The sequence below is a fragment of the Vombatus ursinus genome, unplaced genomic scaffold (genome assembly GCF_900497805.2).
Source record: "Vombatus ursinus unplaced genomic scaffold, bare-nosed wombat genome assembly UNPS02014852.1, whole genome shotgun sequence".
Lineage (NCBI taxonomy): Eukaryota > Metazoa > Chordata > Mammalia > Diprotodontia > Vombatidae > Vombatus > Vombatus ursinus.
In genome coordinates, this window is record NW_020954630.1 from 1,152,718 (window position 1) to 1,177,516 (window position 24,799).

At 39.8% G+C, this 24,799-nt stretch overlaps 1 protein-coding gene across 7 annotated transcripts; it reads right to left on the reverse strand.

The window, feature by feature from the left end:
• Positions 1–281: 281 nt before the first annotated feature.
• LOC114027086 (GTPase IMAP family member 8-like) lies at positions 282–22,886 on the reverse strand. 7 transcript variants are annotated; one of them, XM_027840929.1, is made up of 8 exons: positions 22,735–22,886; positions 15,016–15,073; positions 12,019–12,115; positions 11,711–11,797; positions 9,860–9,932; positions 7,460–8,187; positions 6,360–6,408; positions 282–2,504 (listed from the first exon to the last, which is right to left on the reverse strand). In XM_027840929.1, the coding sequence occupies exons 4-8, from the start codon at positions 11,756–11,758 to the stop codon at positions 1,492–1,494; spliced, it is 1,911 nt and encodes a 636-aa protein (XP_027696730.1). In that variant the 5' UTR covers positions 11,759–11,797; positions 12,019–12,115; positions 15,016–15,073; positions 22,735–22,886; the 3' UTR covers positions 282–1,491. The 7 variants fall into 7 exon arrangements, with proteins under 7 accessions (XP_027696730.1, XP_027696731.1, XP_027696734.1 ...); XM_027840930.1 differs by lacking the exon at positions 12,019–12,115; XM_027840933.1 differs by lacking the exon at positions 11,711–11,797 and having other exon boundaries at positions 9,860–9,928.
• Between the last annotated feature and the right edge of the window lie 1,913 nt (positions 22,887–24,799).

Below are 24,799 nucleotides of genomic sequence, written 5' to 3' on the forward strand. Positions count from 1 at the left end.
ACTTTAAGTAGTGCCATTACACCCTTACAGTGAGATGGCATGGGCCACATAGGTCAAGGGTAATCACCATATTTTCACTTCTGTCTTTGATCTACCTCACAGATCCTCTAGCTGGAGAACAAAATGGAAGCTACGCATTCTCTTTCTCAGCCCTGTCTTTAGAAAGTTTCTACTCCTTATTTGTAGCTGAGTTAGGGTGACTGAATTCTCCTTGCCTTTTCTCTAAATGAAAGTACAGATAAGATGCCCCTATGCATTGTCAGCATATCCCACTGGGTCTCTTTGAGGCTGAGGACAAAGGCAGACACTTTTTTTTTTTCATTTATCCTTTCAATTCTCATTTTCCTACCTGGTAACTAGCTCCAGGCTATTAAATTTTCTTTCAAGCTTTAATAAACCTCAAAAACCATTCAAGAGTAGGGTAGAAGTTGAAAGCTTCTCCTAGTAAAGCCTGGATTCCTCTTATATGGCCCAAAGTATAAGTATAAGGTGTTTTAATAGATAGATGAGATCCCCACAGCTATTGGTCTTCAAGTGAAGACTAGATGACTGTTTCTAGGGATATTGTAGAGGAGGTGTCTATCCAGCTATGGTTAAATGTAGATCACCTCTGAGGGCCCTTTCAGCTCAGAGATTCTATAATTTTGTGATCCCATTAGGCTCAGCCCCTTTGACTAGACAATGTAGCCAAGATAGTTAAAAGCAACAGACAATAAGAAAGGAGATCATATGTTTTGGGAAGAACCAGTCATAATTTTTGTGAATTGAAGAGAGTGTGGGTGTGAAGTGAGACTAAGGAATGAGGTTTGTAGTTGTGTTTAGGTGGCACGGTCCAAGTGGGCAGGTCCCTGAGTGAGTTCCTTGTTTGTGGCACTTTTCTCCTTGCTTTCCTCCCTTTCTATAAAGAGAATATGAAAGGACTTGTACTGTCACATTCTTGAAATGCTGGGTGGGTGCATTTCTATGCCAATGCTACCTGCTTTTGGGGACGTAATACATCTATAGCCAGGGTTGGAGAGGGGAGGTGAAAGGTGGGATGGATATAATGAAGAATTTTGACAAGAGTTAGTTGATCTAGCTTCAAAAAGACACTGTCTTGGATTCACCTTAAGACTTTTAGAGATCTCTTTATCTTTCATTGAACCTCAGTTTCACCATCTATAAAATGGGGTTCACAGAATCTCAGATTTAGAAGGGACTCAGAGGCCATCTACTGCATGCTGTATCTTTAAGGAATTCCCTCTATGACACAAGCCAGTAGTTTCAGGGACTCTAATGATACCACTTTAAAGGAATCTACACTGATTGTAATTTTTTCCCATCTATGTTAGAGCAGTGGGATCACAGCCTCCTGGAGACAGTTGCCAATGGCTTGACATCCTAGGAGAGAAGAGCTGGAAGGGATCACAGAGATCACCTCTCTGGACTTGTTTTCTCATTTACCAAAGGAGATGGTTGCACCAGATAAAGTGACTTGTTCAAGCCGTAGAACTAGTCAGTGGCAGAGCTAGGATTGGCAGTTGGAACTTTCAGACTCCTAGCTCTGGCTTCCATTCTCCCTATCATGTGCCTAAGTCCAGTCAGCCAGCCCATGGCTGACAGAAGAGACAGAAAAAGACTAAAAAGGAACCTGACAGGGAAACTCCTCCTGAAAGCACCCCAATATGCGTTTCCAATCACCCAAGGGGTCCCCGACTCTTTCTTCAGCACTGATTCTTGATGCTGCTCATATTTCCTCTGAATGACCATCAGACTTTCTAGGGCAGAGCAGGTCTGATCTGCCTCCTTTGATGCTATATTCTCTTTACAGAAAGCTCCCTTAGGACCCTCCCCCTGGCCTATTGGCTCTTCTCCCAGCTCCTCTCTTAACTGCTGAATATTTTCCTGGATATAGTCATACACCTCACTAGAGTAGCAGCGCAAGTCATTTTTCCTGACAACCCCTTCTATCATCTCCATCATTTCCTTTAACTGGGCCTCTTGTCCCTCCCCTTCAAGTTTGTTGTTGAAACCACAGTGAAATCCTTCACACACCTCATTCAGCCACCTCAAGCTTTTGTTCTTTGTTTCTTTTAAGTATTCCTTCAGGGTTTCCTTCCCTAAATCTTCTTTCCTGGTGAAAACAATGATGGTGTGAGACAAGATTCCTACTCCAAATATCTCCTGGATGCTCCTGAGGGCCTCCTTGTCCTCATTGGTGTAACGGCCCAACTGCATCACCAAGAGTAGGGCATGAGGCCCTGGGGAAGAGAGGACCATGCAGCGACAGATCTCCAGATCTCTTTTTGTTTTGGCACTGGAGGAAAAGATATCTGGGGTGTCAATGACAACAAGTGTTCTTCCATGCCATTCCCTGCTCTCTCTTTGGCAGCTCTCAGTCACTGGCCTGGAACTGAGCTTAGACTTAAAGACTTTCTTGCCAAGGATGCTATTTCCAGTTGCACTCTTCCCACTTCCTGTCTTCCCTACAAGGATGAGCCTCAGCTCTCTCGGCACCACTGGGCCTGGAAAGTACCAACATGAAAATGAGAGGGTCAGAATTCTGAAGGACATAAACATTCCTTTCCTCTGTCGCCTTTAGTCAATTTATACTGAAAAACAAAAGCCAAGCAGCTGTCATTGTTCTAGTTAACAGTTGAACTATGAGAAGTCAAGATGACTCTTCCCATCCCTTTAATCCCTGCACTACTCCCTCTCCATCATGAAAATCTCTGATCTGTCTTATACCTCACCCAATGTGAGCTATCATTGGATTATTAATTCCTTGATGGCACGGGATGTCTTCCACCTCTATATATCCCCAGTGCTTAGCACAATGCCTGGCCGTTGTAGGCAATTAATAAATGCTTATTGACTGACTCACCCAATATAATCAGGGGAGACAGCATTATATGGTTAGTAAATTCCACAGAGATGATTGGCATCTTAGACAACTGACTAAACAGCTTTACAGCAGATTTTGATAATCAGTATGGCTGACCCCATCATGATGGTGTTTGGTTATAATCACATATATTCCATGTGAAAGAATGGATGGGACAATGATATCTAGGGTACGCTGGTGTCCTGATTTACTTTATGGATGCAGATTTAAAGACTCCTTTTTAGTTCAGTTGAAAATATTAAGGTATAATATTTTCCCTGATCCAAAATGCTTTCTAGACATTTCCCTTTGATAATATATCTACAAAGGTCAAAGGCTAAGAGCCTGGGAATAGGGTCTGAGGAAGGTTCTCCAGGGTAATTCCAAAAGATTAAATCACCCTTGGTCCATTAGATGAGGTAGAATGTAGATCCCAAAACAGTGTTTTGTCATTTTGTGACATTTTCCGTGTTCAAAATTTCTATAAATGTCACCTCAATTTTCTTGGAATAGAATAATGTCAAAGGAGATGGGGATGTGGGAGAGGGAAGAAACTATGACAGTTTGGACTTTTCTTTCTCTAAGTTAGAAAGGCTTGGATTTAGATGAGTGTTAAATGAAATTGTTTCTTGCAGAGATGTGCCTAAAACATAGAGTACGGTATTCATGTTTTTCTTTGACAACATGATGGTGATTATATGAATGTGTGTCTTATTAAAGAATTCTCAGTTCTCTAAAACTAAAATGCTCTAAGAAGTACTTCAGATGCAAATGTACTAAATAAAATTAAATTCTTTGGTAATTAATAATACATTTAAGTCATAATGAATGCAAACTATCACTATAAATGAAAAAGAAAGTTTAAGTTATTTGAGCTTTGGGACTTAGAAATGAATAATTTTCTGTGCATGCATTCTTCTGTTTTTCCTCATGCTTGCCCTATTTCTCATCCACTAAATGTCTCCTTAAGACTGATTTCTTTTGTAGAATCTTTAGAAGATCATTTCGAAGCTACCATAAAGGCAACCAGTGATTATCAATTTTTTCACTTTTAAATGCAAATTGTCATTGTGGTTGTTGTGGTGGTAGTAGTGGTAGTTACTGGTCCCCATCCTGACTGTATCATAGTCAAACTCAGGTTATAGAAAAATATTTCTTTCTCAAACACTGCTTTCATCAAATCATTCTTCTGCCCTAGAAATTAAAATGACTCTTTTGCATGTCAAATGAAGTCCAAAGTCAAGTTCTTCAAAGATTTAGATCCAGCATAGCTACTTCAGAAATTCTATCCTTCCACTCTGGTCATGGAATACTCCTGTGGTTCCCCTGAAAATGCGATACCTACCTCTGCTCATGTGAATCCCCTGATTCTGAATGAATTTACCTCCTAAAGTCTCCCAACTCTGTCTAAATCCTACCTACCATTTGAGGCCTAATGATAACTTTAAGTAGGCTTCTTTCATTAAGCTTTTCCCAACTAGTAAACCAGTAGTAATCGTTCCTTTCTAAGGACTCCTTATGACACTTATAATCTATGTTTCCTGTTATGGCACTTTACTCTTCTACTGCATGTTATTTTCTTTGTGCGTATTTTATCTCTCCCAACATGGACCTCAGGCCTGGGACCATGCTCTATATTTATTTTGTGCCCTTATAATACTGACATTGCATTGAGCATGTGATAAGTGTACAAAAAATTGTTTTGGAAGTTACCCAAGCAAATTAAGAGCCACTGGAAAAGAATTAGCCCTAGTCAGGAGCAAGTGTGAAGAAAAAGCAGATAGAGATTGAGATGAATAAAGCTTGACTGGTCACAAACTAAACTGAGGTCATTAAAATATACAATGTTGGTGGATCAAAAAGTCATATGATATATGGACTATTAGAGTTAAATAAGACCCAAATTTTACATGTGAAAGATGAGAAAAGTGAAGTCAGAGAAGGGAAAGGATTTCATTCAATTCAATCATGGGAGTGAGAAATATGATCCAGGATACTGAGAAATATTGAAGAAAAAACAAAGATCTGGCCATTTCTCTCTAGAACAGGAGTTGTTAATCTAGGATATGTGAATATTTTTTAAAATATTTTGAGAGCTATTTTTCAATCTAATCATCTTCCTTGGTAGTCCTATGTAGTTTATTATAAATTATGTGAAGTGGTCAATAGGTTCCATCAGACTACCAAAAAAGTCCATGATATAAAAAAGGTTAAGATCCCTTGCCCTAGAGTGTACATTCTTTCTCATCATCCCTTCTTTCCTGTGGGGATTCTCTCTCTTCTCCAGAGTCTCTGCAATTTTTTCCATCCATTCCAAAGACAGACTTCCTGAAGGTAAAGTGCTGACCTCCCTGTTGGGGACAATCTTCATTCAGTTCCTGGTGAACACCTAGGGTCTAAGACTATGTATAGCTAATGACTCTTGGCAAAAGGTTGTTGGAGTCAAGGCCTCCTTAAAGCCCTTCTGCCTCTTTCTTCTCACCCTTCTCCCAGAGTCAGAAGATCTAACCAATCTACGAAAGATGTGAGGAAGCAGGAAAAGAAATTGGACATAAGAGAAACGGAAGAACTTAGAGGAATAGTTGGCAAGAGGACTCAGAGAAATCACAGTGATTCAGCCAGTCAGAGTTTATTGAGAATCTATTATTAGAGACAGTGTGGTAGGGTACAAAGACTCTAGGATGTGGAATCTGAGGACCTGAGTACAAATCTTGACTTTGCCACTTACTGTTTGTGTGACTCACAACAAATTACAGAGAGATTAAGTAATCTCTCTGGGCTTCATTTTCCTCACTTGCAAAATGAGAGACTTAGCATGGTAGATGGAGATCTATGCTCCCTTCCAACGTTTAATCAGTGGTTCTATATGGGATACATTGGGCTAGTTACTGTGGAGCACTGAGAGGAGTAGAGACCATGAACTTTCCCTCTAGGAGTTTAGACTCTAGTTGGGGAAATTAGATTGACCCACAAAAAAATGACTACAAAACAATAGAGAACAGGATATAATGAAATGCCAAACTATAGGAGACAGATTCTAAGAGGGTAATGACAGAGAAAAGTTTGGTGAAAAGTTAGAAGAAGGAAAAAGGCTTCACTTGGGGACATTTCCTTCAATGTGTACATTCCCTCAGCCTCCATTCTCTAGAGTTTCTATATTTCATTTTCCTACCAGGTCTAATGGTAGACTTCCAAAAGATACAAAGTTGGTCTCCATTCTCATACACCATTTTGTCAATCTTCTCCAGAAGTTCATTCACTTGGAGTTGCTCCTCCCACTGTCTCCATACATAGATCTCTTTGTAACTATGTCCAGTCCTCATTCATGACATGTTCCTCACTTCTGCTTTTGCTCATGCTCTCATGCTATTTTCTCTCATTATCATGCCCTCCTTATTTCTTCCTAACCAAATCTCTCTTGTCTTGAGCTACGTAGACATGGACATAACATATCAGACTCTAAAGGGTTAAAATAGAAATTGAGGCATGGTCTTACCGGATGCATTGTCTTCCTTTCGATAGGTCTTGCCTATATTCACCAATCCCTGAAAACATAAGAGAGGGAGGATAGGGAATAGTCTTTGTGAATCACCAAATTCATCTTCCCTCCAAGAACAGAAATGAAAATTAATAACGTTCTTTAAAGACAAAGAGTTGATCCTCCTAAAGAGCAGAAAGTAGACCCAGATACTTTGCATCAGAGATGAAATAATAGGCACCTGCCTGCCAGAACATCTGGACCCTTCAGAAAGCCCAAGAAGGCCTGAACAGAAAGACGGTAAGTTGTTAAGCCCATCTACTACTGTTACTGCTGACACTGCCTAATCCATTCCAACTCTCTCATTTTACATAGCAGTAAACTAAGGCCTAGAGAGGGAAAATGACTAGCTCATATAGCTTCTTAGTCACAGTTCCAGCATAATCAGGCCTCAAGACATATCCTGGCTTGTCTGCTTTAGATTTTTACCACCCTCTGTCTGACCTAGACTGCCACCTCTACACAAGGCTTTTCTTGATCCTGCAAGTCCTTAGTACCTTCCCCCAATGAAACTTTGTACTTAATTGTATGTATTTTTTGTATACTTATCTGTGTGCCTGTTCTTTCTACCCACTAAACTGTGAGCTCCTGGAGGGCAGAAAATGTTTTGTTTATTTCACTGTATTTCCAGAACCTAGCAGAATGTCAGCTACATAGAAGCAGCTTTATAAATGCTTGTTAAATGAATGAATTCCCAAAAGGTTGTATTACAGATGTAGCACTTCCCTTGGATGTGAACGTGCACTGTGGCCCCTTCCCATGGCACATGTGCTCTAGCTCCCGTGCTAAAAGGAAATGCACAACCTCATTACTCCTTTCTGGAATCAAAAGCATCATAAAAGGGCAGCTAGGTGGTACAGTGGATAGAGCACTGGCCCTGAAGTCAGGAGGACCTGAGTTCAAATCTGGCATCAGACACAAAACATTCACTAGCTGTGTAACTCTGGGCAAGTCACTTAACCTCAATTGCCTCACTAAAGAAAACAAACAAAGAAAAAGTATCATAAAAATGCAAAAGATCATGTTGATCAATGTAATTCTTAGATTCAGGCTCTTACCTGACATTCTTGGGCATTTGGTAGTCGTGGTAACACATCTGCTTTGGAGTCTATAGTATTTTCTTTAATCCCTATATTTGCATTAAAGTGTGCATAAGATTGGCCATTCTTCTGCATCAACCACTCAATCTGTTCAAGGAGATTCCCAACCTGAGTATCCTGTTCTGCCACACCTGCTTTGTTGTTGAAACCACAATACTGGACCCCAGGGTTCAGAACTAGCTTCTTGAGATGCTCATTGTCAGTTTCTTTAATGTACTCCAGAAGTGAGTCACCCCCCAGCTCTTCTGTCCTTGTGAAAAGAAACATCATGTATCTCATAGCTTCAACTCCAAAGATATTCTGAATACCTTTCACCACCTCTTCATCTTCCACTGTGGTAAAATTCAGAGATGTCACCAGGAGCAGAATGTGGGGACCTGGCGAGCAGAGGGTGATGCATCTCCTGACCTCTTGTTCCCTCTCTCTAGCACAGATCCTTGTGGAGAAAATATCAGGGGTATCGATGACCACAACTTCCCTCTTTCCCACAGTTTCACTTTCTTTCTTACAAGTTTTGGTCACTGGCTCATCGCTGTATTTAGACTCAAACACTCGCTTCCCCAGGATGCTGTTGCCTGTTGCACTCTTCCCTACACCATGTTTTCCCAGGAGGAGAATCCTTAATTCTAAGGATCCAGAGCCCAGTTCTGGCTCCATCTGCTGCTGCTGGCTCTTGTTAGCTGACTCTGTTGGGATAAAAATTACCTATTGGTAGCCATTCCCTCTGACCATCACAAGGAACAGGGTCATCGGAATAACAAGGAGGTGTATATTATTTCCTTACAGTTCAACACCATTCAACAATCATTGATCAAGTGGTCTACTACATGTCCAGGTCATCCATTTGGAGTTCAAAGCCCTTCATAGCCTGCTCCCCACATTTCCATTCTTCTTACACCTTCTATCCCTCCTCCATGCACTCTGTGATTCAGCAACACTGGTCTCCTTGATGTTGTTTGAACAAGACATTCCATTTCTTGGCTCTGGGCATTTTCTCTAGCTCTCCTCAGTGTCTGGAATGCTCTCCCTCCTGATCTCTATCTCCTGCCTTACCTGACTTCCTTCAAGTCCCAACTAAAATCCCATCTTCTGCAGGGAGACTTTCCCAACCACTCTTAATTCGAGTGCCTTCCCTTTTAAAATGATTTCCTATTTATTCTGTATATAGCTTGTTTGTACATATTTGTTGTCTCTCTCCTTACTCTGTGAACTCCTTTAGGGCAAGCACTGTCTTTTGCATCTCTTTGAACCCCCAGCACTTAGGACAGTGCCTGGCACATAGTAGGTACTTAATAAATGCTTCCTGAATGACTGATTAGCAAGTAAGTAGAAGAGAAGGTGAAGCCACCATCCCTATTGTTTACCCTTATGATTCAACCCAAAAAAAAACATTTCTTCAACATTCATTAAAGAAATTGGTCTATAATTTCCTTTGTTTGTTTTGGCTCATCCCAGTTTAACTATAAGCACCATATTTGTGTCACAAAAGGAATTTGATAGGACTCCCTCACCTATTTTCCCAAATAGCTTATGTAGTATTGGGAGTAAATGTTCTTTAAATGTTTGGTAAAATTCACTTGTGAATCCCCCTGGCCCTGGGGGTTTACTCTTAGGAAGTTCATTGATGGCTTGTTCAATTTCTTTTTCTAGGATTGGGTTATTTAAGTACTCTATTTCTTCTTCTGTTAATCTGAGTAATTTACATTTTTGTAGATATTCATCCATTTCATTTAGATTGTCAAATTTATCAGCATAATTGGGCAAAATAGCTCCTAACAATTGTTTTAATTTCCTCATCATGGGTGGTGAATTCACCCCTTTCATTTTCAATACTGATAATTTTGTTTTTGTTTTTCTTTTCTATAATCAAATTAAACCAATGGTTCATCTATTTTATTGGGTTTTTTTTATTAAAGCAACTTCTAGTTTTATTTATTAGCTCAATGGTTTTCTTACTTTCAATTTTATTAATCTTTCCTTCAATTTTCAGGGTTTCCAAATTGGTGTTTAATTGAGGATTTTTAATTTGTTATTTTTCAAGTTTTTTTTAGTTGCATACCCAATTCATTGATCTATTCTTTCTCTGTTTTATTGATGTAACCAATTAGAGATATAAATTTCCCCCTAAGTACTGCTTTGGCTGCACCCTATAAATTTCAGTATATTGTCTCATTATTGTCATTCTCTTGGGGAAGAACAATTGTTTGTAGTATCTTTCAGCAAGATACATTTTCATTCCTTATCTCTTTTTATTAGATTTATTTTTCTTTTGCTTTGTCTGAGATCATGATTGTTACCCCCTCCTTTTTTTTTTTTTGCTTCAGCTGAAACATAATATATTCTGCTCCTTCCCCTTACCTTTATTCTGTTCCACAAATGTCTTCCTTGTAAACAACGTATTGAAATGTGTCTCTGTTCCACAAATGTCTTCCTTGTAAACAACGTATTGAAATAATTAACAACTTTAGAAAAGTTGCAGTATATAAATAAACCCAAATAAATCATCAGCATTTCTATATAGTGCCAACAAAGTTTAACAGCAACACACAGAAAAATTCCATTTAAAATAACTGTAGAAATTATCAAATACTTGGGAGTCGATCTGCCAAGACAAACCCAGGAACTATATGAACACAATTAATACTTTTGATGCAATAAAGTTAGATCTAAACAACTAGAAAAAATATCAATTACTCATGGGTGGGTCAAACTAATACAATAAAAATTACAATTCTACCTAAATTAATCTACTATTTCAGTACCACATCAATCAAACTACCAAAAATTATTTTATAGAGCTAGAAAAAAATAATAACAAAAGGTCAAAAATATCAAAGGAATCAATGGGGAAAAAAAGGTGAAGGAAGGTGGTCTAGCTGTACCAGATTTCAAACTGTATTAAAAAGTGGTAATTAACAAAACAATCTGGTATTGGCTAAGAAATAGAGTGGTGGACCAGTGGAATATATTAGATACACATTACAGTATAGTAAATGACCATAGTAATCGTGATGAAGCATGCTATCCATCTCCTGAGAAAGAAATGATACTGTCTCAATACAGACTAAAGCATGCTGTTTTTCACTTTCTTGCTTTTTTTCTTTCTTTTTTTATTCAAGTCTTCTTATACAAAGTGACTAATATGGATTTTACATGATTACATATATATAACCTATATTGGACTGCTTACCATCTCAGGGAAGGGAAAGATAGAATTTGGAACTTAAAATCTTTTTTAAAATATTAAAAAAATTAATATGTAATTGGGGAAAAATAAAATATTATAATAAAAAAGCAGGAAAAAATTTATTCAGAACTACTCTACTCGGTGTTATGGGAAATACAGAGTTTAGGCTCCATTTCCTCATAGATCTTACAGTTTACTAAAAAGATAGGAAGTCAGGATAACTATACTGCATAACGATACATGATAAGTACATTTTGTTAAAAGAAGGGATCAAAGAAGGCTTCATAGAGGAGTTGGAATTCAATGGGAGCTAGGCATTAAAGGATAGGTAGGAATTTAGCATGTGAAGAGGAAGATAAGACATTGCAGACTCAGGTAACCATGTAAATAAAGAATTGGAGCTGGAAAAGTATACTACATATTCAGGAGAAAGAGGGTTGTCCAATCTGGTCAAAACATAGACTGCATGGAAGAGAATAATAACAAATAAGGCTAGAAATCTGGAATGGTGCCAGATTTTGGAGAATCTCATATTCCAGGCAGAGGAATTTGAAATTTACTTGGGAGAAGTAAGATGAGGGAGGAGAGATTAGGGGAAGGGTAGAGATCAATATTGATCAACTGATCATTGGTCAATTTAATGAACTTACAAAGAAGTGAACCTTAGCTTTGAATTTTTGATTGTCCGAGCCTCTCTGTATAGAGAATGAACATTATTGTTGGTATGGTCAAAATTGAGAATAAATCATTAACAGAATAAAAGACGTAAGGTTCCATGGCGGGTACTGACATCAAGAAGTTTGCTAGCTAATACTTTTTGTCCAAGAAGCTACCCCTACTGTGATGGTCAATGCTAAATCATACTTCTTCTAGATCACAGCAGGGGTAAAGGAGGAAGAAATTAAGAAGAGCTTATTGATCCATTGATTTCTCCCTTTCCCTTCCCCCATTAAACATTAACAGCTCCCATAGGGAAATAGCATATGGGCACAATTACAAGATCACCACATGTGTTCACTCACAGCTTTTTTGCTGGCCAAATAGAAGAATTCATGAGAACAGACTTTCATAGCCTAAGAGGTGACAGGAACCAATCCAGTGCTGGAGTACTTGGAAGAAATACAAGGAAGTTGCACATTCTCACCCATGCCCCAGAGTTCATGGACAAAAGTTGCAATATGCGGGAGCAAAAGTCATGTTCTTTGCTCCTCTGCCCTGTGATAGTGATTTATTTGAATAGTCCAGCTTGTTTGGGAAGTGGGTTGCCTGTCCAGAAGCTGTAAAGTGTGTTTTGCATTGGGCAGTGTTTTCCATTTCATGGTTCTCTAACCTGTTGAGGGTTCACAATGATGGTCCAAGGAGTTTATGCTAAAGAGTTTTTAGTGGTGCCTTGTCCCGTCCCGCAGGACATCAACGGAGGTCCGGACCTGTAAAAGAAGGAGGGGAGCAGGGGACACAGGAAATGGAGACAAGACAGGCTTTCTGATCAAGTCTCGTTTATTGAAGGCTAGCTCAGGGTAGTTATACACACCGTAAGAGGGAGGGGGGGAGTTCCACCACCGGTATAGGGGCGGGGTATTCCAGGAAGAGGTACAGCTTTGTCCGTAATTTGTTCTTATCACAAGGACCACCAAAGGTATAGGGGTATTCCAGGAAGAGGTAGTAATTTGTTCTTATCACAAGGACCACCAAAGGTATAGGGGTATTCCAGGAAGAGGTAGTAATTTGTTCTTATCACAAGGACCACCAAAGGTATAGGAGTATTCCAGGAAGAGGTAGTAATTTGTTCTTATCACAAGGAGGCCTTGACAACTGCAATCTAGTAATTTTCCAGAGGTCATACTGGGCCTGTGGTCCCTTACAGTGCCTTAAGCAGTAAATAATTGTAATTAATACTATAAGTAGTATATTAAATTACCCTGAGTGTTCACAACTCATTTTTTTGTTCTTTTTGAAAGGGGAGGGGAAGGAAAGTGAATAAGCATTTACATAGCACCTGTGCTACATAGCACTGTGCTGAGGAGTTTATAAATGTTAGCTCATTTGATCCTCACAATAATCCTACAAGTAGGAACTCTATTTTACAGTTGAGGAAACTGAGGCAAACAGAGATTAAGTGACTTGCCCAGGATCACACAGATAGTAAGTGTCTGAGGCTGGATTTGAACTCAGGTCAAACAAACTCCAGGCCCAGAATTCTATCCACTGTGCCACCACGTATGTATGTATTACTAAAAAAAAAAAAAAAAAAAAGTGGGGGTGAGCCTTGGACAAAAAATTTCGTACTTATTAACTTAGGGAAATGTTCAAAATAGAGGATGGCACAATAACTGTGGGAGGGATTGTGTAGAACCCTGTGGAAGAGGTTTCACTCATGTCAAAATTTGCCTCATTAGTAATCACAAGATCCTTTCCTTTCTGAGGGTAGCTTACAGATTACGTGAGAATTTTATGTGTTTTCTCTATATTTCTATATATTCTCTAAAACCTTTTTGTCTTCTGAATTGTGTGTGTGTATGTGTGTCTCAGAATAGAGGCTTTCCTTTCCCTGATATATATTTGTGACCCTGAATGCGTATAAAGGAATTAAAAGCCCTATTACTCATGTTTGTGAAATCTAGACGTGAGTGATACCAAAGCTGTTCCAGAGTAAATTCCAGGCTTAGGAGCAAAGCTAGTTTTAAAAAAAAAAAGTGAAATTTAGGGGTCACCCCTGAGACCAAACTTGGTCTGTGACTCAGATTTTGGAGAGCATTAAGGAACTTCCTCCAACCACTGCAGCCAAATGCTGACATAGTCACGCTCCGGACAAGGGGATATAGTAAGAGACAGCATGGTAAAGTGGGTAGAGTGTTAGACCTGGAGTCAAAAATAGGCTAGGGTTGAACCTAACCTCATATATTTAATGCTCATGTGACCATGTGTAAAGTATTTAAGACCGTGTGTAAAATAGAGATATAGGCTGCAACATCTATCTCACAGGGTCATCGTAAAGGAAAACACTTCCCATACCTTAAAAATGTTAATAGATGCAAAAATATAATAAATTTAGGTGTACACAGTAAAAAATAAATAAAGGGGGAAGACTATGCATATTTGTAGGCAGAAGAAGAGCAGGTAGAGGAGGAGAAACTGAGGAAGGATGAAAGAGAAAGGGTAATTGTTGAAGCAAAGTCTTAGAGGTGGGAGGAAAACACTATCAAGACATCAGATAGAGAAAATTAGTGAGAAATAAGTATATCATACAGCCTGGGACCAGAAGAATAGAGGAAGGACTGGCTGATAATGGTGGGTTCTGAGGATAGAGGTAAGAGAGCTTCAATTGAACGGTCTTAATCTTCTCAGTGAAGCAGAAGTCTCTCAATTAGTATGAAATCAGCTCCACCCACGTGCAACATAAGATGCTAGGATCACACATCTACAGCTGGAAGGGATTTCAAGTCATCTAGGCCCAACAACCGATTGATAATCATTTATTAAGCGCCCACTCTCTATCTACACTGTGCTGGGTGCTGGGACTGACAAAGACAGAATTGAAACAGTCCCAGATGAGCTTACATTCTAGCCTGGGAGATAACATGTACGTATATGTGGGTATATACTCAACACATACAAAACATATTCAAGGTATCCTTGTGAATCGAATCATAATAATACAATAATGATAATGACAATAAGTTAGCATTTATGTAGCACTATGAGTTTTATAAAATATCTTACAAATATCACCATATCTTTTCCTCACAACCCTGCCTGGAATGGAGATTTCATTTGAGCAATGAGGTCAGATGCAAGATACTAGCATTTTAAAAGAAAATGAGAGGAGAGGTAGCAAAGATAGCAAGAGCAGGCAGATTTTTCGAGGACTTTGTCTGAGAAAAGGAGAAGAGATTGACAATATTAGCTTGAAGGAGAAGGAATGTCTGATAAACTTTTACTAAGCATGTGAGAGACTTACAAATGTTTATAGGTAAGAGGGAAGAAATTTCTAAGTTGGGAATGGAGAAGAAAATAGCCAAAGCATGAGTGATGGCCTGGGAAAGTCCAACACCCTAATTTTACAGTCAAGGAAACTGAGACCCTGAGAAATTAAATGATTATTCAAGTGGTCACTCAGCAGAACTTATATTCAAACCTAAATCCCGTGACTTCAAATTTAGCAGTTTTTCCATTGTCTATTTTCACCTGTTAGTAGTTAACTTGGAGTTCAGGAATAGTCACTAAAAGGAACAATTTTCCCCCAAAAGCACAGACACCACAAGACCACCATTACTGAGATAGTTTGTGATGTGGGGGAAAGAATCCTTCCCACAAATCCTTTCCTTACCTAGTTGTTGGTCATGGAGTCTTTCTTGATGATCCATATCTGTAGCTTGCTGAAGCATCTGAGGAAAATTCAGCATTTAGAAAATTTCATCAGACTATTACATGAAGAAAGAGAAGTGACAGAGCAATTCACAGACTTTTTTGATCAAAGCTTCCCAGGCCTCTTGGCCCCAAAACATAAAACTTTTAATGGTTATGGAACATTTTGGTATATTTTAATATTAAAGATTTGGCATTATTTTAGTTCAACATGAACCAACTGATCATTTCTAATAAATATGTGTACATATTCATACATATTGCATTCAATTCTAGGTGCCACCATTTAAGAAGGATATTGCTAAGCCTGAGAGTGTCCAGAGGAGGTGAAAAGCTTGAATACATGAAGTTGAAGGAAATGGGGGTGTTTAGTCTGGAGAAGAGGAGGCTCAGAAGGAGTTCTTAGAAAAAAAATTTTAAACCTCTTTTTTAGTTTCCCTAGAAATACTAGGAAATAACATTTCTCTCTAAAACTTTTTCCATATGTCTAAGGAAAACCCACTGGGAAGTTGGGTGTTAAGTAGAGGACAAAAAAGTATTTCTTCAGGAAATGGATTGAGGATAATAAATGAACTCTTAACTTTTGTCAAGTCAACAAGCATTTACGAAGCCCCTACTATGTGCCAGTCCCTGTGCTAAACTCTCAAGATACAAAGAGAGGCCAAAAAATAAAAATTAAAAAAAAAAAACAATCTCTACTCTCAAGAGCAGATGGATCATGTAGATAACTATGCACAAACAAGATATATACATGATTGGTTGGAAATATTCACAGAGGGAAGGTACTACAATTATAGAAGACTGGGAAAACTTCTTACAGAAGGTGGGATTTTAGCTTAGGTTTGAGGAAAACCAAGGAAGCCAGGAGGCTGAGGTGAGGAGAGAGATGGTTCCAGGCATGGAGGACAGCCAGTTAAAATGTTCAGTCAGGAAGGGGAGTGTTCTGTGATAGGTACTGCAAGAAGACCAGTGTCAACAGATAACAAAGTACGTGGAGGGAAATAAAATACAAGAAGACTGGAAAGATAGGAAGGTGCCAGGTTATGTAGACCTTTGAACATCAAGCAGAAGATTTTATATTTAATCCTGGAAGTAAGAGGGAGCCACTGGAGTTTATTGAAAAGGAGAGCAACATGGCAGATCTGGGCTTCAGGATGATCAATTTGACAATCAGTGTAGAATGCACTGGAGTAAGGGAGAGACTTGAGGCAAGGAGACCAACCAAAAGGTTGTTGCAATACTCCAGGGCCTAAACCAAGATGACAGGAGTATCAAAGGTGAGAAGGGATGTATATGAGAGATATTTTGAAGATAAATTGGCAGGACTTGGCAACAGACTGTATATGGAGTTTGAGGAAGAATGATGAGTCAAAGATGATATCAAGGTTGTGAGCCTGCAAGAATGGAGGCATACCCTTGACAGTAACAGGGAAATTAGGAAGAGGGGAGAGCCCAGAAGGAAAGATGGATCAGTTAAAAAACATGCTAAATTTAAGATGTCAATGGAACATCCAGGTCAAATGTCTCTATTTGCTGTCCAATCAGGAGTTAGAGATATGAGACTGAAAGTCAGGATACAAGTAAGGGCTGCACAAATAGATCTGAAAATCATCTACATAGAGATGATCATTGAAGCCATGGATGCTGAAAAGATCACCAATAAAACAGTATATAAAGAGAAGAGGGCTAAAGACAGAGCCATAGGGGCCATCCATAGTTAATACACATGATTAGATAAAGATTCTTCATAGGAGGCTGAAAAAAAGCAGTCAGACAAGTGAGGGAAAAGAGAACCATAAGAAAACAGTGTAACAAAAAAACTTAAAGAGTATTAAGGACAAGAAGGTGGTTGACAGTGTCAAGGGCTGCAGAAAAGTTAACGAGGATGAGGATTGAGAAAAGGCCCTTAAATCTGAGTTAAGAGATCATTGATAACTTTGGAGACAGCAGTTTCAATTGGATGATAAGGTTAGAAGCCAGATTGCAGAGAGTTAAGAAGAAAATGAGGGAAAAGTAATCGGAAACACCAACTATAGAAAGCTTTCTCAAGGAGTTTACGCAGAAAAAGGACAGATACTGGATGATAACTAGTGGTGGTGGATAGATAAAGGGAGGATTTTTTGAGGATGGAGAAGACATCAGAATCTTGTAGGAAGTAGGGAAGCAGAAAGTAGACTAGGAGAAACTGAAGATTGGTGAGAGAGTATAAATGATAGAGGAAGAACTGTTGAGGGAGACAGGATGGAATGGGATCACTTGAGTATGTAGAGGGGTTTGCCTTGGCAAGAAAAAGAGCTACAACTTCAAGTGAAATAAGGGTGAAGGAGTGGAAGAAGGCATCTGAGGGATATGGGATGAGGAGTAGAGGATACTCTCAATTAATGGCCTCACATGAGGCAAAGGTTCTCAGCTGAAAATGTGGGAAGGGGGAGCCATAAGAGGTTTGGAAAAGCTGCTGCGGTGAGTGAGAAAATGAGTCAAATAGAGATATAAAAGGATTGCCTTGCTTCCATGAAGGTCCAGCTGAGATTATGTGAGATAAATTTGTAGTGGACTCAGCACAGTTTTGTGACTGTCTAAACCTTCATTCAGTTGCATGTGAGTAAGAGTGGAGGGAGCAGATTGTAGGAGTAATCCAAGGCTTAAGCTTGGCAGGGAACCTCACTCAAGAATAAAACAAGGGTCCTCAAGAGAAGAGGACAGTGTCAAATCGAACTGGTTTACCAAGGGGTCAAGATGCATAAGGGAATATAGCATAGCCAGTGCAAGGGGAACAGTCTGGGGAAGAACTGAGGGATGGTGGAATTGGAGATTGTAATGAGGATGAAGAATGAGTTTTGACCTGGAAAGACTTGTATGAACTGATGCAAAATGAAATGAGCAAAACCAGGAAAACACTGCACACAGCAATAGCAACATTGTGTGATGATCAATTATAAATGACTTAGCTCTTCTCAGCAACACAATGATCCAAGACAATTACAAAGAACTCATGATGGAAAATGATGTCCACATACAGGTAAAGAACTGATGTACTCTGAATACAGATCAAAGCATACTTTTTTCACTTACTTTGTTTCATGTTTTTTTTGTTCTATTTCTTCTTTCACAACTGTAACTAATATGGAAATATGTTTTACATGATTACAGATATATAATCTATATCAAATTGCTGACTATTTTAGGAAGAAAGGAGGGGAGGGAGAAAAATTTGGAACTCAAAATCTTGCAAAAATGAATGCTAAAAATTATCTTTATGTATTATTGGGAAAAATAAAATACTACTAAAAAGAACAAAAAGAATGAAACAATGTTTGGGGTAGTAAGGCAGAGAGAGAGATGAAATGACAATAGATTGGGGTCAAATGAGGGCATTTCAGATCATAAACATGGAAGCAGTATATTTCTGGCAAGATCAAAGGTATGATTTATGGGGCTGATTTGAGTGGTGGAGTAGGTCATAGGAAATGAGCAAATTGAAGAATTGGGAGTATCAAGATGTAGGCTGAAACCCTCTAGTATGAGGGTAAGAGTACTAGTATGTGTAAGAAGACTGTGAGACAGTCACTAAATTCGTTGAAGAAATAAGGAATGTCCTAGAAATTGGTAGACAGGGCAGTTAGGTGGCACAGTGGATAGCGCACTGGTCTGAAGTCAGAAGGACCTGAGTTAAAATCCCGCCTCAGACCAAACACTTGACCCTTAATAGCTGTGTGACCCTGGGCAAGTCACTTAACCCCAATTGCCTAAAAATTAAAAAAAAAAGAAAGAAATTGGTAGACAAGAGCCACCAGAATCTTGATAGAATGATAAATACGGCTTGAATGAACCTCAAAGGAAGCAAGGTTAGTCATGGTGGTGGAAAGAGAATCTTTAAGTGGCAAGGGGTAGCAAAGAGTATTTGAATGCCTTGACAACTACCAGTTAATCTGTAATTATGAGTGAGTGCATCGAGAGCTAGATAGTGTGACCAGGGAAACTGTGGCACCAGGAGGAAGCTGGGTCTCAAGATGGAGGGAGCAGGAGAAGAAAATACTTAAGATGAAATCTAATTTTTTACCTATGGATCAGGCATTCCAGAGTGAGCAGAAGAAGAGTTAAGTAGCTTTAGAGCAGGAGGTGGAGAAGAAGTTGAAGGAGATGGGAATAAGGGAGTGGTCAGTAGGAGACGGAGAAAAGGATTTGAACAATAGCAACCAGGGTTCAGAATGAGATGAGAGTGGGAGTAGCTTTGAGGAATGAATTCACATGGGTCTTCATTTACCACAGGGATTCAGCCTCAGAGTATGGTCCCAGGGCCTCAGGCAACTATGGGTAGCTGGAAGGAGGTAGGGAGATAGGTGCCCCAGCAGGAACAAAGCAAGTGAATTTGGAAGTTTGCTTAGAGTTATGAGAAGCTGTAGAAGGTCCCTGAGCATGACAGAATGGTTGTTCAGGGAAGTTAGGAAGACAACAAAACTACCATGTAATTGTAAGAGGTTTCAGAGGGTGCGTGGTGTGGGATGGATGTCTGCTTTTCCTCCCACTGAAGTGATTTGGTTATTTACCCAGCAGAGAGCTCTCTCTTCTTTACCTGGCCACCTACACTGATCCCTGCACAAGGACACATCCTTCTCAGTGGAGAAAGGATGACAATATCAATGGTACTGAGGAAGTCCCTCTGTTTTAGCACCTAGAGTGTGGGGAGTGGAACAGGATGGCAACTCAGTTACTCAACAACACTGGAATATTAACCCAGATTGTATTTTAAGATATCTTTTCTTTGTTCAAGATTCCTACAAATATTATCAAAAATTATCTTGAGGCACAGAGTCATGTCAGATGGCATGAGGACTATCTCTCTCTCTCTCTCTCTCTCAATTAACTTGGATAGGGTTTAATGATATATTGAATAAAACAGTTTCTGCCAGAATTGAGCCAAAATTGCAGAATCCACTATTAGTATTAATATCTTTTTCTTCAACAGATATCATAGCTATATTCAAATATTTCAAGGCTGCTGTATATAAGAGGGATGTGTTTGGTTCTGTTTGGCCCCAGAGTGAAGATCTAAAAGCAGTTGCAAAGAACCAAACTGAGGCTTGATGTCAGTACAAATTCCTAACAATGAGAGTTGTCCAAGAGTGGAATGCACTCCCTTGGGGGGAGGTGGAGCTGCCTGTCCTTGGAGATCTTCCAGCAGATGAAGGAGGATCACTTGTCAAGCTATGAGTCAGAATTCCCCTTAGTTGGACTCACCTGCCACAGAGATCCCCAGCAACTCTCAAATTCTGTGATTATGATTTTGTGAAATTGTCTGACAAATGACAGAATCCTACAGATCACCAAGAGATCATAGAACATGAGCAAAAAATCCCAGAATGGTTCAAAAGAGAAAGAAAATTTATAAAATAAGAAAGAAGGCATAAATTAAGGTCAGGAACCACAGCTTTCAGTGCAGAACTTAAAACAATCTGTGTTGATTTTAAAAACAAAATTAGCACAGTAAGTAAAATGCAATACCAGTTAGAGAATTTCTCCAAAGGAGTAGAAACTCTATACCATAGATCCATCTTCCTATAACAAATAAAATATGTGACTCAAAACCACCCAACTTCAAAACAGGAAGTCCTGCAATTTTCTTCTTCTAATAGATATAAAATCCCCCAGTGGCCCTAACCAGCAAGGAGAGCCACATGTCATTTTATTTTGCAGTTATCCAAGGATTGGTAAGGGCTCCTTCCTGAAGTTTTTACATAGAAGCTTCAAGGCCCAAAACTTAGCCTCATTCCACTAGGAATGTTTCTTTTGGTTGCATTTCAATCCCCCTGAAATAATATCCAGAATATCAGGATCACAAACTTTACAGCTGGAAGGGACCTTTGAGATCTTCTCCTCCAACCCTGTCACTATGCTAAGAAACGATAGAGCCCCTTCACTGAAGAGAAATGAGTTGCCCAAGGTCACACAGTTAATTATAATAAGATGGAGAGGGAAACACACAACAGCAGGAAGGATTTAAGTGAGATAGAAGGATATTAGGGACAATTTTTAGGTGTGGGAAAACATAAACAGGGAAGCTGCTTCTCTTCTCATACCAGCCTGGTTACAGATGGAGGTGAATATAGCCAAGACTGTGGGAAACAGCTTTTATGAACAGACTGTGCAGATGCAAAAGCAACCAGGCATCTCTTTGAAGTTGGCAGCAACTCAGGCTACTTTTGTTTCCTCCAATCCTCTTCTCTCCATTATCCAAGAAAAGTTCAAAAATTGGCTGTTACCCAAGGACCCTGGGGAAAATGCCCTATTTCCCTCTAGAGAGATCCCAGCCTCAGTACATGATGGCCAAGAAATGGATGGGCTAGATAACTTCACTACTTTCTTTAGTGAGGTGTGTAGTAAAGGTAACTATGATTTTTTTATCCTTTTTTTTCTTCTTTTTGAGGCAATCGTGGCTAAATGACTTGCCCAGAGTCTCAGAGTTGGTAAGTGTCTGACGGTTTGAACACAGGTCCTGCTGACTCCAAGGCCGATTTTTCCCATTTTCATGTTGAAAAGGGAAGTACAAACGGCTAACTGACTTGCAGAGGATTAGGGAGAACCTTGGCAGAAGTAGGAAGAGGCATTACAATGTATTTCCAAACAGAACAACTTTTAAATTTTACTTGTTACTTTTCTTCAAATGTTGCAATTTCCTGTTACTCTGTCTCTTAGGCCTTAAAGCCTATAGCCTGCCAGTGAATCCCATTCTTTCTTTGGGTTGTGCTCTGTAGGGTCCCCTAAGATTCAAAGGAGAAACAAAAGGCCCTCTCCTCCTCCCTCTACACCCCTCCATCCTCTCCATCCTCCCCGTTCCACCCCCTTCTGACACCTTTAGCAGGCTTCCAGGCAGATCCAGTGCTGGAAGCTGGCCCCACAGGCAATGCTTAGCCTTTGAGCTACATACTGAGCCTGAACAGAGCTTGTCTGTTGAAAGAAGCAAGTCTTCAGCTCTTGGTCACAAGTGATCTGGTGAGCTGGTCAGAATGGTGGCCAAAGGAGACACCAGGTGGAGGGCTTTCTCAGTGATCCTTTAGAATCCTACCTACCTACTATACCCCAGATCCCTAAGATCTCCAGAAAGAGCGGTAAAAAAAAGTCAGAGGAGTTTGCATTTAAATACTTGCACCTTACAGGATCCTCCCCTTTCTTATTCACAGACACACATACACCCACATCTTCCTTTCAAAACTAAATGCCTAACCTCTATCTTTCCACAGAATCAGAATCAGAAACTTGCTCTCAGAGAAGTCTCAGATAGCCTTTGACACTTCAGTGTAAACTAAGATCCCAGGTTCTGTCTTTGGGAAAGATTTGATTTCAAGCTTTCTCTGTAGAATGAAAGACTCTGACCCATTTGAGGGATTCTAGGTGTGCTATGCATGCATAGGGTGAGAGGTTTGATCCTTCTCAACATCCCTGACAAGACAAGCAGCCATCTTCCAAATCTGCATGCAACTGCCCTGATCTGGAGTTCTTTCTGAAAGAATTGTCACTTTCAAATCCATTCAAGTTTCAAACACATATGTACACATGCATATATTGACAGACAATAGCTCAGTGGAGTCCATTTGGCTCTGGACACTCCCATGTTCTCCACTTTCAACCTGATCCCAGCCTGCCTCTCCTACTCTCCTGAGAAAGCTAGATGTCATCTACTTACTGCCAGGCACCCAGTTTCCTCCCAATGCAGACTACCACAGAATCTGCCAGAAGAAAGAGGTGTTTGGTGGAGAGGGGTTTAGGACAAAGGTCAGCAGTTCTGTTCCTGTCTCTCCTGGATCAGCAGCCTTCTTTTTCCTCTCTCAGGGACTGCTGCTTAATACTCTGTTTTAAAAAGAAACCATGTGACTGAGAAGAAAATGAAAGCCACTCTGTGCCATGAGTGATCCAGGCTGAGGGAGGAGCCAGAACCTTCATGTCAGTAGAGAACACACACACATACACACTGCCCTCCTGTGGTTACTTCTCTGTTGCCTGGTGTGCTAGGTAGTGAGGGAATGGGAGAGGTGGGGAGGAATTCTCACTCTAGCTGGAGGGAAGAAAAACTAGGAAGAGACAGGTGGCTAGGTTGGTGTGAAAGGGAAAAGGAACAGTCCTTAGACTCTAAAGGTACAAAGTAGAGTAAGTGGTTGGACCAGTAGAAACGTGTGGGGGTGGGGGTGGAAGGGTAATATGGAGGGGGGAAGGGGGAGTAATAGCCCCTACCATGAGATTCTGAACTGTCTCAAGTAATTGTGAATAAAAGACTGATTCCAGACTATCAACACTCAAAGCCCCTTCCCAAGTTTTAGAGGATATAATATATTGCAAAAAATTACAGGACTGTGAAGGAATCTTGAATGCTAATCCTGGCTTTGTCCATGACTTTTGTCAAGTCCTTTAATTTTATTGGATCTGCTTCCTGCTGTGTAAAAGACAAGGATAATTGGAGATATTTCTAGGAATTTTGACATGCAGAACAAGTAATGTGAATGAGGCCAAGTTAAGCCAGGAATGGCACATTTTCACATTAATTTCATAATTCATGGAATGAAAAAGAATCTAAGTAACAAAGACAAATTCTGTTGAACAGGAAGGAAATTAGTTTCTAATTTGGCTTCTGTGTTGTGGCAAGAATTCAAGTGTTAAACTTTTGTGCCTTCTAAATGTTTGTGCCCTAAGGCAAGCCCCAGGCACTCCACCCTAATTTTAGATCTGAAGACATTATCGTCCCCTCTACCCACCGTAGAATAATAAGATTAAGAACCAAAAGGCACCACAGGGGAAATTCAGCCCAACCTTCTCATTTTACAAAAAAGTACAAGGTAATAAATTAGAAAGCAAAGATCCAAACCCAGGTCTTTGGGGTCCAAATTAATTGTTCTTTATTGTTAGATAGAACCTGATCATATCCCCTAAACTAATAATAGATAGATATAATTCTATTCTAATGCTTCCTCTCTCTGAGAACAACCAGAGTAGCCTTTGGCCCCAGCTTCCTGCTCCTTCTCCTGACAGGAATGAAAGTCTCCCTTAGAGAAGAAGGGGTGGGATGGGGTGTGGAGAGGGAGAGGAGGGGCAGGCTAGAAATGTCTCTTCTGCCTCCCTTTGAGCCACACGAGGACACCACTATGCTATATGTGGGGAGACAATCCCTTGTATCATATGGAGACTCACCTACATTTGAACTAACTCTCTCTCTCTCTCTCTCTCTCTCTCTCTCTCTCTCTCTCTCTCTCTCTCTCTCTCCCCCCCCTCCCTTTTTCTCTTTCTCCACACGTGAGGTCACTTTCCTTATGCTAGTATTTGTATCCTAGCACCACTTTAGGACATGGTAAGCGCTTAACAAATAAATACCTTTAGCTATCTCCTCTTAACAAGGTCACTGAAGCAGACATGACATTCACTCAGAATCTATATCACTTGGTTTTTTTAATTGTAGCACAAGTTTCTCCTCTGCAAATATCTGGAGAATCTTTATTTGGAAGTGAGAAATCAACTCATTTCAACAAACGCTTACTAAGCACCCACTACAGATAAGGTGTATGCAAAACATAAATACACATACCCATCTCTCAAAGAATTTACAATCAATCAATACACATTTATTAAGTGTTTACTGTGTGCCCAGCACTGTGCTAGACACCAAGGAGACAAAGGCAAATCTATTTAGCCAAAGAGAAGTGCACAAGTAACTACAATATAAGAGAGAATGAAATAAACGGTTCACGAAATGTCGAGTTAAC

Bases quoted from the DNA above. Each gene is read 5' to 3' on its own strand.
- LOC114027086 (XM_027840928.1), bottom strand. From the start codon at position 15,073: ATGCTTCAGCAAGCTACAGATATGGATCATCAAGAAAGACTCCATGAC. The intron at 9,929-15,015 runs GTAAGGAAAGGA...TTTACAAGGAAG, and splicing joins ACTCCATGACCAACAACTAG to ACATTTGTGGAACAGAGACA. The intron at 8,188-9,859 runs GTAAGGGGAAGG...TTATCCCAACAG, and splicing joins ATTTGTGGAACAGAATAAAG to AGTCAGCTAACAAGAGCCAG.